The following is a 13,248-nucleotide window of genomic DNA, read 5'->3' on the forward strand; positions in this document are numbered from 1 at the left end:
TGGTCGTGGATATTATGGGATTATGTGGTGTTTGGAGTGGTGGACACTCAAGGACGGTTGGTTATAGTAGCAACAGCGCGGCTCAGAGCCCCGAACCACCCAGACCACGGGCATCTTGGGGACAGGGCTCCTCATTCTTTCTTGCCGTGTCCACAGGAGCTGGTGACTTTGGAGTCGCCAAGCCCAGGTTTGCAGGCTCTAGCGTGCTTTGCGTTTTCCAAGTCACCAACCTGAGGGCCTGAAAGTCACTGGCAGACAGGGTTGGGGGTACCAAGAAATCTGGAAATCTGCTGCGTGGTCTGCAGACATCTGGCCTCTCCAGCCAGCGTGGAGGCCCAAGGGAGGTTTAAGCCACTTAACAGGGCAGAGGGGCTTCAGGCCCTGGCTTCTCAGCTGGCAGGCGAGATGAGCCTTTGGGAGCCCCAGGGGACGTGCCTTCCACACCTGCAGCTCCGCGCGCTCATGTGTACAAACACCCCATTACGTCTGATTACAAACCATTAGTACAATTAGGTTAGCCCCTCTCCACGTGCTGGGGCCGGGAGCCAGCTGTGCGGGGGCCGGGATAGAATAGCAAACAGCTTCCTGCAGGGGCCGCCCCGGCTTGGCCGGCTCTCGGGGCTCTGGGAACCCCGTCCTCTTGGGCCAGGGAGCCTGGGCTGCAGACTGTCCCCAGCGGGGGGGCTGCTCCGTGCCTTCTGGGGCCGGGACTGGAGGTGGGATGGGCCAGGCTCAGGCCCAGCCACCTGACGAGGGTGATCCTTCTGAGCAATGCTGTCCCCTCTCGGGTCCTCGCCCGCTGCTCTGCGGCTGTCTGGGGCCAGGGAATCCTTTGCTGTGGGGGCATCCCGTGTGCTGTAGGGTGTTTAGCAGCATCTTTGGTCTCTACCCTCCAGATGCCAATAGCATCTCCCCCAGTTCTAAGTACCAAAAATGTCCCCCGCATTTGCCAGGTGTCCCCCTGGGGGCAGAGCTGCGGCCTAGACCCCGATTTGGGATTCAGCTGCATCTCCAAGCCGCTACCCTGCTTTGTTTGCCGTGTTGCCTCGTCAGCGCTGTGGCTGCCCCCTCCGCCCGCTCCCAACCATCTCTGTTTTATCCAGCCTGCAGCAGCCTTTGAAGCCCAAATACGTAGCCACCTCTGGCCCCGTCACCCCCAGGGGCGCCCGAGTCAGAGAGACCCCACATACTGCTCCCCTGACCCTCCATGCTGAGCACAGCCCCAGCCTTCTGGACTTAAAAGGGCCTCCTGAGTCGCGTACTTGACCAGCAGAAAGAAAAGAGGCCGCTGGCTGTTTGTTCTGGGAGTCGGGAGTGAGCGTGCGGTGCTTCAGAGCCCGACGGGAGGCATCCTGTGTCCTCTGCCGGCGCCACCTGCCCACTGGGTTCGAGGCTTCCCCTCCCTGTGTGCGCCCACCCTGAGCTTCCCACTCAGGAATCTCATGAGCAAGTTTCCAAAACCTCAGCTCCCTTGAAGTTGGGATGTGCCTTTGGGTGTGGGGGTCTTACAGCTGCTCTTGTCCAAGCCGTACCTAGGATGCAGTTGCAATGGCCTGCTCGTGTGTGAACTCGAACTTGGTCATAGCTCAGGGGATTGCTTGAGGCTAGCATGCACTTCCTCCCTAGCTCCTCCCCCTGCACTTTGTAACGTGACTTTGCTGCTTCTCCCATCAAGATGTGGGTCTGTTCCTACGGCGACCAGCCCTCGTTGTTGGCCCAGGACTGGTGACTCTGGGGACATGGGATGTTCAGTGCTAAAGCTGGGAAAATTCCAGGCAAATTGAGGAGGGCTGGTCATCCCATTTGTTTCTCATCCCTTGACCCTGTGGCACGTTTTGGCCAATAGAAGGTGGCCAGTGGTGTGCTGGTATACCAGAGTTCCCCCAGACCCTCCAAATCCCCGAATTTGTGCATTTGCCAATTTCCTTGGTGTAAATCCTCCCACCATGGCTGATTTCAAGCTACCAACATGATGTCACTGAACATGGAGTTAGGAAGAGCGGTGGACAGCTGCTCTCCGGCTTGTTGCCAAGTGTGTGGGGGTCCCCAGTGTGTGTTACAGAGCCTTGAGGATCCATGAGCCTCTGCTCTCTCCCTGGGACTGCCCTGTGCACAATCCAGGCTGGCCTACTGGAGGATGAGACCACATGGGTGGGGAAAGGCAGGTTGTCCTACCCATGACCATTCTAGACCAGTCCACAGCCAGCTCACTCCCAATCACATGCGAGGACTCTGACAAGACATGCAGAGCTGCCCACCCAACACAGGGCTGACCTCAAATGTATCGGTGAACCCATTGGGACCAGAAGAATCACTTGTGGCTCTGCAGACACTCGAACTCATTGTTAAATTCTGTTGTTTTAAGCAACTGCATTGCTTTAATTGCATTGTTTAAGCAATTCTTTGTTTTTGGAGAGGTTTGTTACACAGCAGCAGCTGACTGATATGCAGCTGCTTATATTGTTTTCCCTTGAGTTGTGTGTATTGTTGATATATTGCATGCGTTGAGTCTAATTCTCATTTAAAATCACTTCAAAAAATCTATACTCTGATTCTGCAAGGAATGGGAGTCATCACTTACACAGAAAACAAAGACAGAGTGGCAGGGTTCCCTTTTATATTAGTAAAGCAAATATTCATTTGAAGAAAAGACCTCGGTTCCATATTTTCTTACAGAGCAACAAACCAGTGCTTTATGTGCCCGGAGAGAGGAAACTGCTCTGTTTTGTTCTAAGATGTATGCCTAGCACAGGCCGAGCAGTGTGGCTGAATGCAGAAGAAATCACCAAATGCTTCAGAAGAGATGAAGGCCATTACCAGCTGGGAGAGCCTGGCATGAATGGTCCATGGCCGTGCAGGACTGTCGAGGGGCACTGTGTCATAATTGGTATTATTTTTTCTTAGAATCAATGATACCCTCAACTGGACAAAATAAAGTATCATTTACATATTTATCTCCCCCACGAGACCACCAGCCCCTGTAGGCACTTGGTTTAATGCTCTGCTGTGGCCGTGTGGACATTTTAATTTTTAAGCATATTTTCATTTTCCAATGAAAACTGCAAGTTATAAGGCTGGTCCCATTAATCAGATTCCCCAGGAAGCTTACAGCAGGACCAGAGTTAGATCCAGGCTCTGGGTCCAGACCTGCCGCTGGCTGTGTGAACCCACGCTTGTTGCCCAGGACCAATTACATGCCAGTCTCCAGGGCCGACCTGCCTCAGGGGCCTGTGGACGGTGCGAGCTTGCTTTCTGGTGGCCTCTTCCCTCTGGCCCGCACCCTCCCTACCAGCAGGACTGAGTGAGCCCGTTGGTGACAGGGTTTCATAACATGCTCAGCACCAGACTGATGCTTGTGTGATTATCCTTATCATTATTTGTGTTATCCTGAGCCGCAGCTGTGGACACGTGTAACCTGGACCCAGAGAAGGGGGTGAACTTGACCACAGGTCTGGCCACCAGCCACTTGCTCCCCTCTCAGCCCGTGGGCAGCACCAGTGCCCGCTGACCTGCCTGGGACCCCTGGGGCTTTTCCATCCCTGGCCCCAATGTCCAGACGCCGCCTCTTTTGGGGAGCAGAGGCGAAGGGCTGACCTTGAGTCGGGCTGGAAGGTGAAGAGCGCTAACAGACGTTTATTTCTAAAATAGAACTGACTATCTAGACAACCGCTTATTAACTTGGGGGAAGGGAGTGCTATTTCAGGCCCAACATCAGAAAAACATTTTCCTTTAAGAGCTTTTCCTGAACTTTCCATACCAACTTGGCTGGAAGGAGCAGGGGCAGGGAGAGCAGCCCCCCTGCCTTGGTCCCAGATGAACATGAGCCACCAGGGGGGCGTGGCATCCTGCAGAGGCTCCCAGGCACTCTCACGTGGATGCCACGCCCCACACTGTGGCCAACAGGGGGAGGACTGTGCCTGGCCACCCATGTCCCTCTTCCCTGCCCTGGGCATGGAAGCTTTAGGTGACTGGGGGTTAGAGTTTATGTTTGTGGCTGGAGTCAGGGCTCAGCCTGTGACCACCCTGTGACCAGGGCTCAGTGTGACTTTCGGGGGGTTGGGAGGGCAGGACCAGGCACCCATCTGAGGCTGGGAACCGGAGTGTGCGTCCACCCTAGGGTCCCTCTGGCCTCTGTGCCAGGTCTGCCCCTGAAGTGCTGTGTTGTCCTCCACTCCCGGCAGCCCAGGCCGCTCCAGGAGACTGGGGGCCTGCGAGGTTTCCTGAGCATCAACTGAACGGATGAGTGTGTCTGCAGAGCGATCTCCTCTCAGCCAATTCCCTCCCCTCCCGCTCCTCAACGAAGGGTCTTTGGATGGAGCTGGGCAGGTGGGAGGAAGGCTGCCCTTTAAGTGGGATCCGGAGCAATGATGCCCTCTGAGACTCGGGGAAACACGTGAGTTTCACCTTCTGCCCTTGGGCCTTGACTGTGGGATTGACCCTCCTCAGGGGGCATCTGGGAGCTTATGGGCAGCAGAGCCTTAGCAAGCTCCTTGAGGAGGTTTTGTTTGCACGTTCTCCTCGCCTTCTTCAGATATTTGCTGTGCAGCTCACATTACACCTCTTTATTAAAACTGTTAATCAAAGGAAGATGCAAAAGCTGGAAGGAACAGAAGAGAAGCACGAGGAAGATGGGGCCGTCCTGGAGTGGGGTCAGAATGTTTCCTTCTGGCTAAACCTGGGCAGAATCGGAAAGGCCTCCTTTTGTACAGGTGGCTCTCTGCCTCAGTTTCCCCCAGTGCTCAGTCTGCAGAAGGCCCAGGACCAGATATTTCTGAGTACAGTATTCTCCCCTTATCTGCAGTTTCATTTTCTGCTATTTCAGTCACCTATGGTCAACTGCCATCCAAAAATATGAAACAGAAAGTTCCAGAAATCAACAATTCATACTTTTTAAATTGTGTGCTGTTCTGAGTAGCGTGATGAAATCTTACGCTCTCTCCATGTCACCTGGGACGTGAATCATCCCTTTCCCAGCGCATCTATGCCATATACACTACCTACCCATTAGTGTAGGGAAAAAAAGTACGCTTATATAAGGTTCTGTACTGGCCATGGTTCAGCATCCACTGAGGGTCTTCGGGCCTATCCCCCTTGGATGGGGGGAGGGGACGACTGTGACGATAAAGGAACACGTTGGCAGAACTCATCATAACTCAGGCACAATTTAGGGCACTTGACTCTCACAACATCCAGGGACCACTAGTTTCATTTTACAGATGAGGAAACTAAAGTACTCAATGATTCCTGCTGCAGCCTGAGCAGAGGAGGGGGCTCCTCTATGGAGGGAACACAAGCCCCTGGTGCCCACCCCAGATGCAGCCATGTCTGCTGGATGAGGCTGGGGAAAGGTCCAGCCAGCCCTGTTCTGAGCCTGCCCTGCTCCTTACTACAGGGAGACCTTGAGTAAGCACACGCCTTCTCTGCCCCTCTATTTCCTCAGTGCCAAGATGAGCATCGGTATCTAGTCATGGTTGGGAGTTGTCCTGATGCTTCAACGAGACGGTGGACGCAGAGGTGTCCTGAAGGCTGTGGACAGCTGCTCAGGCACCAGCTTACCTCTGAGAGGGCAAGTGGAGAGAGGAGGAGGCGAGTCTCCATTGAGCACTTTAGAGGTTTGTCCATTTTATTGATCACTTCAAAGAACTAGCTTTTTGTTTCATTGATTTTCTCTGTTGTTTTCCTGCATTCAGTTTCACTGACTTCTGCTTTTATTTTTATTATGTCCTTCCTTCTGCTTGCTTTCCCTTTATTCACGCTCCTTTTTCTAGGTTCTCCAGGTAGGAGCTTGATTATTGGTTTGAAACTTTTCATCTTTTCTAATGTAAGCCCTTAGTGCTATAAAATTCCCTCTCAGCACTGCTTTAGCTGTGTCCCACGGATTTTGGTTTGTTGTATTTTCATTTTTATCTGGTTCAATGCCTTTTTATCTCCCTTGAGACTTCCTCTTTGATGCTTGGACTATGCATTTGGAGATTTTGCCATTGTCTTTCTGTTACTTATTTCTAGTCGGATTCCATTGTGCTGGAGAATACACTACACTTTCAATTATTTTTAATTTGTTGAGGTTTTATGACCCAGGAGATGCTCTATCTCGTACATGTTCTGTGGGCACTTGAAAAGAAAGCATGTCTGTTGTGGTTGGGTGGAGTGTTCAGTTGATGTTGGGTTAGATCCTGTTGGCTGATGGTGTTGTTGAGTTCTTCTCCGCCCTCACTTATTTTTCTTTTGAGTTGTCATATTTTTGGGAGAGTAGAATTGACATCTCCAACTATGTGGGTTTGTCTATTTCTCCCTTAGGTTCTCTCAGTCTTTTCCTTCATCTATTTTGCAGCTGTGATGTTTCTCCTATTGATTTAGGGTTGTTACGTAGTGCTGATGGATTGAAACTAGCACAAGTGTTCTTGTTTTCTTTTGATTAATGTTTGCATGATATCTTTTCCCACCCTTTTCTTTCAATCCACCTATATCTTTATATCTGAAGTGAGTCTCTTGTAGGCCCCATGTAGTTCAGTTATGTTGTTTAATCCACTCTGTCAGTCTCTGTCTTTTAATTGGCATGTTTAGGCCATTTATATATAATGTAATTATTGATATGTTAGGGCTTAAAAAGGGACGCCATTTTATTTTTTGTTTTCCTTTTTTTCTTTCTGATTTTTGTTGATTTCTTTTCTTTTTCCTGCCTTCCTGTGGGTTACTTTTCTTAGACTTCTGTTTTGATCTATCTGCAGTGTTTTTGAGTGCATCTCTTTGTACTACAGCTATTTTAGTGGCTGCTCTAGGTTTTATACTACATGTGCATAACTTGTCAGAACCTGCTGGTATCATCACTTCACTAGTTCAGGTAAAATATAGAAAACTTACCTCTCTTTATGTCCCATTACCTTCCTTTATTTATAACATAATAAAGTATTCTCTGTACATAAATGTAGAACCTCAGTGTTACAATATTTGCTTCAACAGTCAAAAATAATTTGGGAAACTTAGGTGGAGAAGGAAAAGGTATTGCATTTAGCTGTATTTTTATTCTTTCTGTTGTTCTTCCTTCCTTTCTGGTGGTCCACATTTCCTTGTCTTATTGGTTACTCTCTGTCTAGAGAACTACCTTTAGCCACCTGTAAGCACAGGTCTGCTCACAAGACAAATTCTCTCAGTTTTCCTTTACCAAGAATGTCTCAATTTCCCTCTCACTCTTTTTTTTTTTAAATTTACAGTAAACTTTATTTTACATGATTTAACATAATTTCAAAGTAGGTCTGTGCTCCAAGATAAACAAAAGAACAGATAGCCTAAATCTCGTTAAGAGATCTTTTTCACACTGTTCCTCTGAGTAGAGCATGGGGTTTTGGGGGCCCCAGTGGTGACACCTTACATTTTATTCCTGGAGATTTTACCTATACATTCAGAGAGAACAGATAACACCAACATACAGGAATCAAACTGCAGGAAGAAGCTCTTATGTTACATTCTACCCACCTCTTCAGTGTTGTAAAGATAATGACTGATTTTTTCCTCTGCAAAGTTCAGTGTTGGTTTTTTTTGTTTTTGTTTTAAGTAAAATGTCAGAATATGTGAAAATGCTGTACTTATTTATCTTAATATATTAAAAATAGTGGAAATTTAAAAATTCTTCATGAGTCCAAGCCGGGCCATGACTACTACTGATGGGGTTTACTCAACGCACTAATTCCAAGTTTGGCGACCATCAGCAAACTGGCACCCGCAATTAAGCCTGCAGGCATAAATTTTCCGGAGTGGTAGAATCTCATTCCCATAATGCCAGCCAGAGTTCCAGATGTAACTAAGAAAACCCAAATGTGCCTTGGATCCTGAGACAGCTGATAGGCACCCAGGCCTGCTAATCCACCGAAGAGGAGCCCAGCGGCCAGGGACGGGACACTGCCTGCTTTTACATAGCCAATGATCCCACCGGAAGCAATCAGTGCTGCATAGCCAAAGCCAAGCCAATGTAAAGGCACTAGAGGGCCAGAGTCCTTCTGCATGGTCTCTTTCACTCCATCCAAACAGAAGATCACACCAGGCCTGCACCTCCTTCCCGAAGGTCTGCACCGGGCGGCGAGGCTGCACACGCCTGGGGGCGGGGAGTCGCAGTCCCGCACTCCCTCTCACTCTTGAAGGATGTTTTCACTGGATATATGACTCTGGGTTGACGGTTATTTCATTTTAGTAACTGAAACATGTTTTGTCACTTCCTTCCAGCCTCCATGATTCCTGATGAGAAATTCACAGTCATTCAGATTGCTTTCCCCTTATGGGTAGGTGTTCTTTTTCTTTGGTTGCTTTCCAGATTTTCTGTTTTTGTGGTTTTCAAAAGTTTGACGACGACATGTTTTTGGGTGGATTTCCTTGGTTTTCTTGTTTGGGGCTCACTCCCCTTCTTGAATCTGTGTGTTTTTGTCTTGTTTAATTTTCAGCCATTCTTTCTTTAGGAACATTATCCAGCTCCTCCCTCTGTCTCTCTTTTTCTGGGACTCTGATGACAGGAATCTTTTTTGTAGTCCCACAGGTACCTCAGGCTCTGTTAGTGTTTTTCAGTATATTTTCTCTATGTTGTTCAGATTTGGTAATTCCCATTATTCTGTCTTTAAGTTCATGGATTCTGCCTTCTGTCCACTCCATTCTGCTGTTGAGCTCATTCGCTGAGTTTTAAAATTTCAGCTATTTATTTTCCAGTTCTAAAATTTCAACTTAGTTTCTTTTTATCTTCTATTTCTTTGCTGACATTTTTAATTTTTTCATTCATTACAAGTTGTTTGTTATCATTGTTGGAGCATTTTACGATGTCTGCCTTAAACTCCGTGTCGGACAGTCCTAACTTCTCTGTCATCTCAGTGTTGCCACCTATCGATCGTCTTTTATTGTTCGGTTTGAGATGCTCCTGCTTTCGGTATGGTGAGTACTTTTCAATTGAACCTTGGACATTTTGGGTATTATGTTACATACTCTGGATTTTATTTAAACCTGTTGTAGCTGACTTCTGACACTGATAGGAGAGTGGGGTACTGTTTCCTTATTACCAGGGATACCTGGCTGGTGAAGGCAAGTTCAGAGGTTACCGAGTGCTTCTCCAAGTCCTTCCTGCTTCATCACTCCTCCTCCACCCACTGGTCAGTTTGTTCATCTGCGACCTTAGCTAGGCCTCTCTTCTGTGCCTGCCTCTGGGGGTCAGGATGATAGTAGCAGGCTCAGATTCCTCAGGGGAGTGGATTAGCCCAGGATGGGGGCTTATGGGGCCAGGTGGCTCCAGCAGTGGCCCCCTGGCTAGATTCTCCTCTACTCTAGGCCCTAGAGGCCTTTAATGGGAACACAGGTCCTGGCTACCATTTTCCTGGTGCAGCTAAGTTTACTGCAGTGATAAGGAATTTGAATTCATCCCAGCCCAGCCCAGCTCAAATCACTCATCTTCAGGAGCCTCCCAGACAACTCTCCCTCTCATACCTGTGAGCTGTAGAGTCACAAGAAGAGGAGTGTTACCCAAGAATAGAATGATGATAGAAACTCACTGCTTGCTTCTTCCTAACCTCAAAACTGGGCTCCATACCTCAGGGATCATAGAGGCTTATCATCCCCATCATTCCCATCATCCCCACCATCATCATTCCCATCATCCCCATCATCCCCACTACCATCATCCCCATCATCCCCATCAACATCATCATAGTCAACATCCCCTTCATCCCCACCACCATCATCCCCATCCCCACCATCATCACCACCATCACCATAGTTACTACTGTCATCACCATCGCCATCACAACAGCAAAACCACAACAATGATAACAGCAAGTGTTCTTTGAGCACTTACATTATTTCATTTCCTTCTCACCGCAACCCTCTGAGGGAGGAGATATTATCTTAAATATTTTAGATAAGAAAGCACAAGCTCAGAGAGGTTAAGTAAATTTCCTGACCTCACACAGCTAGCTAGTGGTAGAGCCAGGATTCAAATTCTGATCTATCTGGTACCAAAGACTTGGCTCAGCAGGAGCTGGTAATTGAGGCCCTGAGTGGGCTGGAGAGTGATGGCTTTATCCCCTGGGTATGCTCTCCACAGTGGGCCACACTCACCCTTGGCCTCTGTTTGGTCCTGGCCCCCAACCCTATGCACATATATGTCCCGGCAGAGAGGGGGGCGAGCCAGCTGTTCCAAGTAGGACTGGCCAGAGCTCATCTTCAGACCCCCGCCCGCCGGCTGTCCTGTATTCCTGTCACCTCCACCGCCCGTGCCGTGAGCCCGTCTCCACGTCCCTGGACTCTGTGCAGCCACACGGGCTTGGGTTAGTCCCCCTCCCCCAGCTCCTTCCTTTCTCTTCCATGCATTTCACGCTGTTAAATGCTCCACACTCTCAGGACATCATGAGCATCAGAAGCCCCTCTCCCCACACGAGGCAGAGGACGCAGCTGCTCCGGGAGCACTGGAGCTGCTCTGTCAGGAGATGGGTCTGCAGACCACGTCTGCGTTGCAAAGAAGCGAGCCCCTCCTCCTCTGTGTCCACGTGTGACAACTCAGTGAAGACGTCTCACAGCCTCTGCTTGGGCCATGTGACCTGCCCACTGTGCCAGGGGCGGGATTGCTAGCTGTCCATCCTGGGTCTCATGTAATGACGGAGGGGACACACGACCAGCAGCCCCCCCTGGACCAGACGCAGGAAGAACGTGTGCCCCCACAGGGCGGACAGGCCTGGACTCAAGTCCTGGTCCAATGGTTTATGACAACAAGGTGACTGACCTCACACCTGAGCCTCACTTTCTCCACTTCCAAAGTAAGAATAACAGTGACCACGTCAGGGGCCATCACAGGGACAAAGTGACCAGCACGTGTGAGGTGCTCCGAACAGCACCTGGCCCACAGCAGGCACTGCCACCTGCAATCATCCCTCTCCGGGGCCTGCCGCACCTTTGCCGACGCCCGGGCTGCACGAGGCTGTCTGTCTTGGAGCCCCTTACAAAGGGCAGGTGCGAATTCCTCTCGTCCACGTTTGTAACATCCGACTCTAGCACCTGCGGTCCAGGGCCACCGCTGTGCATCCTCACCACGCCTGCCGCTCCTGGGAGCCGGAACGCTGCGGAGAGCCCATGACTATTTCATCATGAAATTCTCGAGGAGAGCGGCTGCTCCACAGGCAGCTTTGTGCCGAATCCTTCCGTCTCGGTGACTTACGTCCTCACCCTCGCTCTCCCCTCTTGTCAACGGTGGACGTTCTAAGGAGGCCTTCACTGCTAAGCAGCTCTGGGCGGCAGAAAGAGAAAACAACAGCAGCTGACATTTGTCCCACGCGTCCCCTTGCAGAATCCTTTCTCAGCCATTAGCCCGACTGAACCTCCCACGGGACGGAGAAGCAGGGACGACGGCGACAGTGGTTTACAGGTTCTTGGCGGGTTAGGTACCTGCCATCACAGCACCCCAGTCCCTGCCTTAAAGAGCCCCGTGCTCCTGGTGTTACTTCTCTGCCCGTGAGCTCTGGGCCCCACCCGATCCTCCCAGGAGACGCCTCCAGGTGACCTCTGCAGCAGGTGCAGGTCTGAGGTCAGTCTTGCTCTGGCCACAGCCGCTGTGCTCCTGGTCACTTTGCTCTCTGTGCCTCAGTTTCCTCACTTAGGCGCGGGGGTGGCAGGCTCTCCCGACAAGGTGCACCCTGGCTCTGTCTGTGGAGTCCACGCCGCTTCCCTTGCTCTGTGTTCTGTGCTGTTGGCTTGTCGGATTGTGCCCCCAACCCCAGGATCGTCGCCCCGTTTTCACAGGGGAAGGCTGACCCTCTGGAGGTTTGAATGTCCCCTGTGGCCTTGGAGGTGAGCTCCAGAGCCCCCGGGGGACACCCGTGCTGTGCCAACACCAAGGCTTTGTCTTCCTGGGCCGGTGCCAGGCTGGGCGCCCGGGAGGAAGTGGTACTTGGGCGGGCTCCAGGGAGGATGGGAGGTTGTGGGAGAAGCATCCGGGGACAGTGCAGGTGACCTCTGAGTAGGGTCTCGGCCGTGCCTGAACCTGGACTCAACGCCTGGGGCAGAGTGGCCCATGGCCAGCTGCCCGCTGGACCTCCTGCTTTTTGGTGGCTTCAGGCACGAGGTTATCTAACCTGTTCCGGTGTCTGGGCCCCCGGCACTGGGATAAAGGGTCAAGGGTCCCTGTGGGGTCGCACGCCATGGGAAGGGAAAGGCTGGACTTGTTTGGCTTGGGGACCGTGGGACCGTGTAGGGGAGCGTGGCGAGTCAGCAGCAGCTCCGCGTTCTCAGGGAGGCGCTCCTGCGAACCCACCCGCCAAAGCCAAGTCCGCCTTGATCCACATCTGTGTCCCCACGTCCCAGCTCTGTGCCCCACGCATGCTCCTATCCACAAGATGGTGACAGACTCTGAGCTGAGGCTGTGGTGGGCCGGACAGGCGTGGGGGGAGACGAGCGTGTGGGCTGCCTTCTTGGAGCCTCAGCCTGCAAGGCAGGGTGGTGCCCACGGTCACGCTCTGAGTCTGGTTATTTCCTCACAGAGCTCTGCACGCTCTCCAGCTACTCAGTTACCTATTTGTGGGCACAGCTATGCCGGTATGTGCCTGTGTGGGCACACGTGTCTGTGTGCCCGTGTACGTGCATGCGTGCACATGTGTGTGCACACGCGTGTGTATGAGTGTGTGCACACACGTGTGTATGCACTGCCTGCTTTCCCTCCGAGGGTGTGAACCCCAGGACAGTCCCAGCTCAGCATTGGTTTTCTTTGTCTCCATCCCCTTGTCACCCCAAAAATGAGCTCCAAATATCCATTAAATAAATAAACTCCAAAAGAAAAATGGACAGAGACGTGAATAAGTCAATTCGCCGAGAAGAAGCTAAAAACGGCCGAGACGCTGGGACCCTGCCTTCCATCCTACGTTTACTCAACCACGAGACATCTTTGCTTCGCCTCCTCTGCCACGTGAAGGGGGGGCAGGAGCTGGCGGGGTGTGGGGACCAGGCACCCTGCACTCTGAGGGCAGGGGTGCCATCTGACACGAGGGTCTCAGCAGGCCGTTCGGGACTGTGCTGTAGAAGCGTTGGAAGGCTCGCTCCCTTTGACCCAGCGAGTCCCTCCCAGGGATGGAGCCTAATAGGCTAATCAGGTGTGCGCTTGTGGACGTGAGTGCGGCGGGCTCCGGAGACCACCAGCCACCGCACAGCGCACCACCGGAGATAAGCTGAACGTCCGGCGGCCGAGGGGAGGGGAGTGGATGGCGGCACCTCTACAGTGTGGACGCCCGGTGGCGA

The 13,248-nt window shown here is 51.5% G+C and overlaps 1 protein-coding gene across 1 annotated transcript; it reads right to left on the bottom strand.

Moving 5' to 3' along the window:
- Positions 1-7,253: 7,253 nt before the first annotated feature.
- On the bottom strand, positions 7,254-8,101 carry LOC130853783 (transmembrane protein 14C-like). Its single transcript, XM_057736114.1, has one exon. The coding sequence runs from the start codon at positions 7,998-8,000 to the stop codon at positions 7,656-7,658; it is 345 nt and encodes a 114-aa protein (XP_057592097.1). The 5' UTR covers positions 8,001-8,101; the 3' UTR covers positions 7,254-7,655.
- Between the last annotated feature and the right edge of the window lie 5,147 nt (positions 8,102-13,248).

The sequence above is a fragment of the Hippopotamus amphibius genome, chromosome 5 (genome assembly GCF_030028045.1).
Source record: "Hippopotamus amphibius kiboko isolate mHipAmp2 chromosome 5, mHipAmp2.hap2, whole genome shotgun sequence".
Lineage (NCBI taxonomy): Eukaryota > Metazoa > Chordata > Mammalia > Artiodactyla > Hippopotamidae > Hippopotamus > Hippopotamus amphibius.

Coding starts and splice junctions, on each gene's coding strand:
- LOC130853783 (XM_057736114.1), bottom strand. CDS start 8,000: ATGCAGAAGGACTCTGGCCCTCTAGTGCCTTTACATTGGCTTGGCTTT.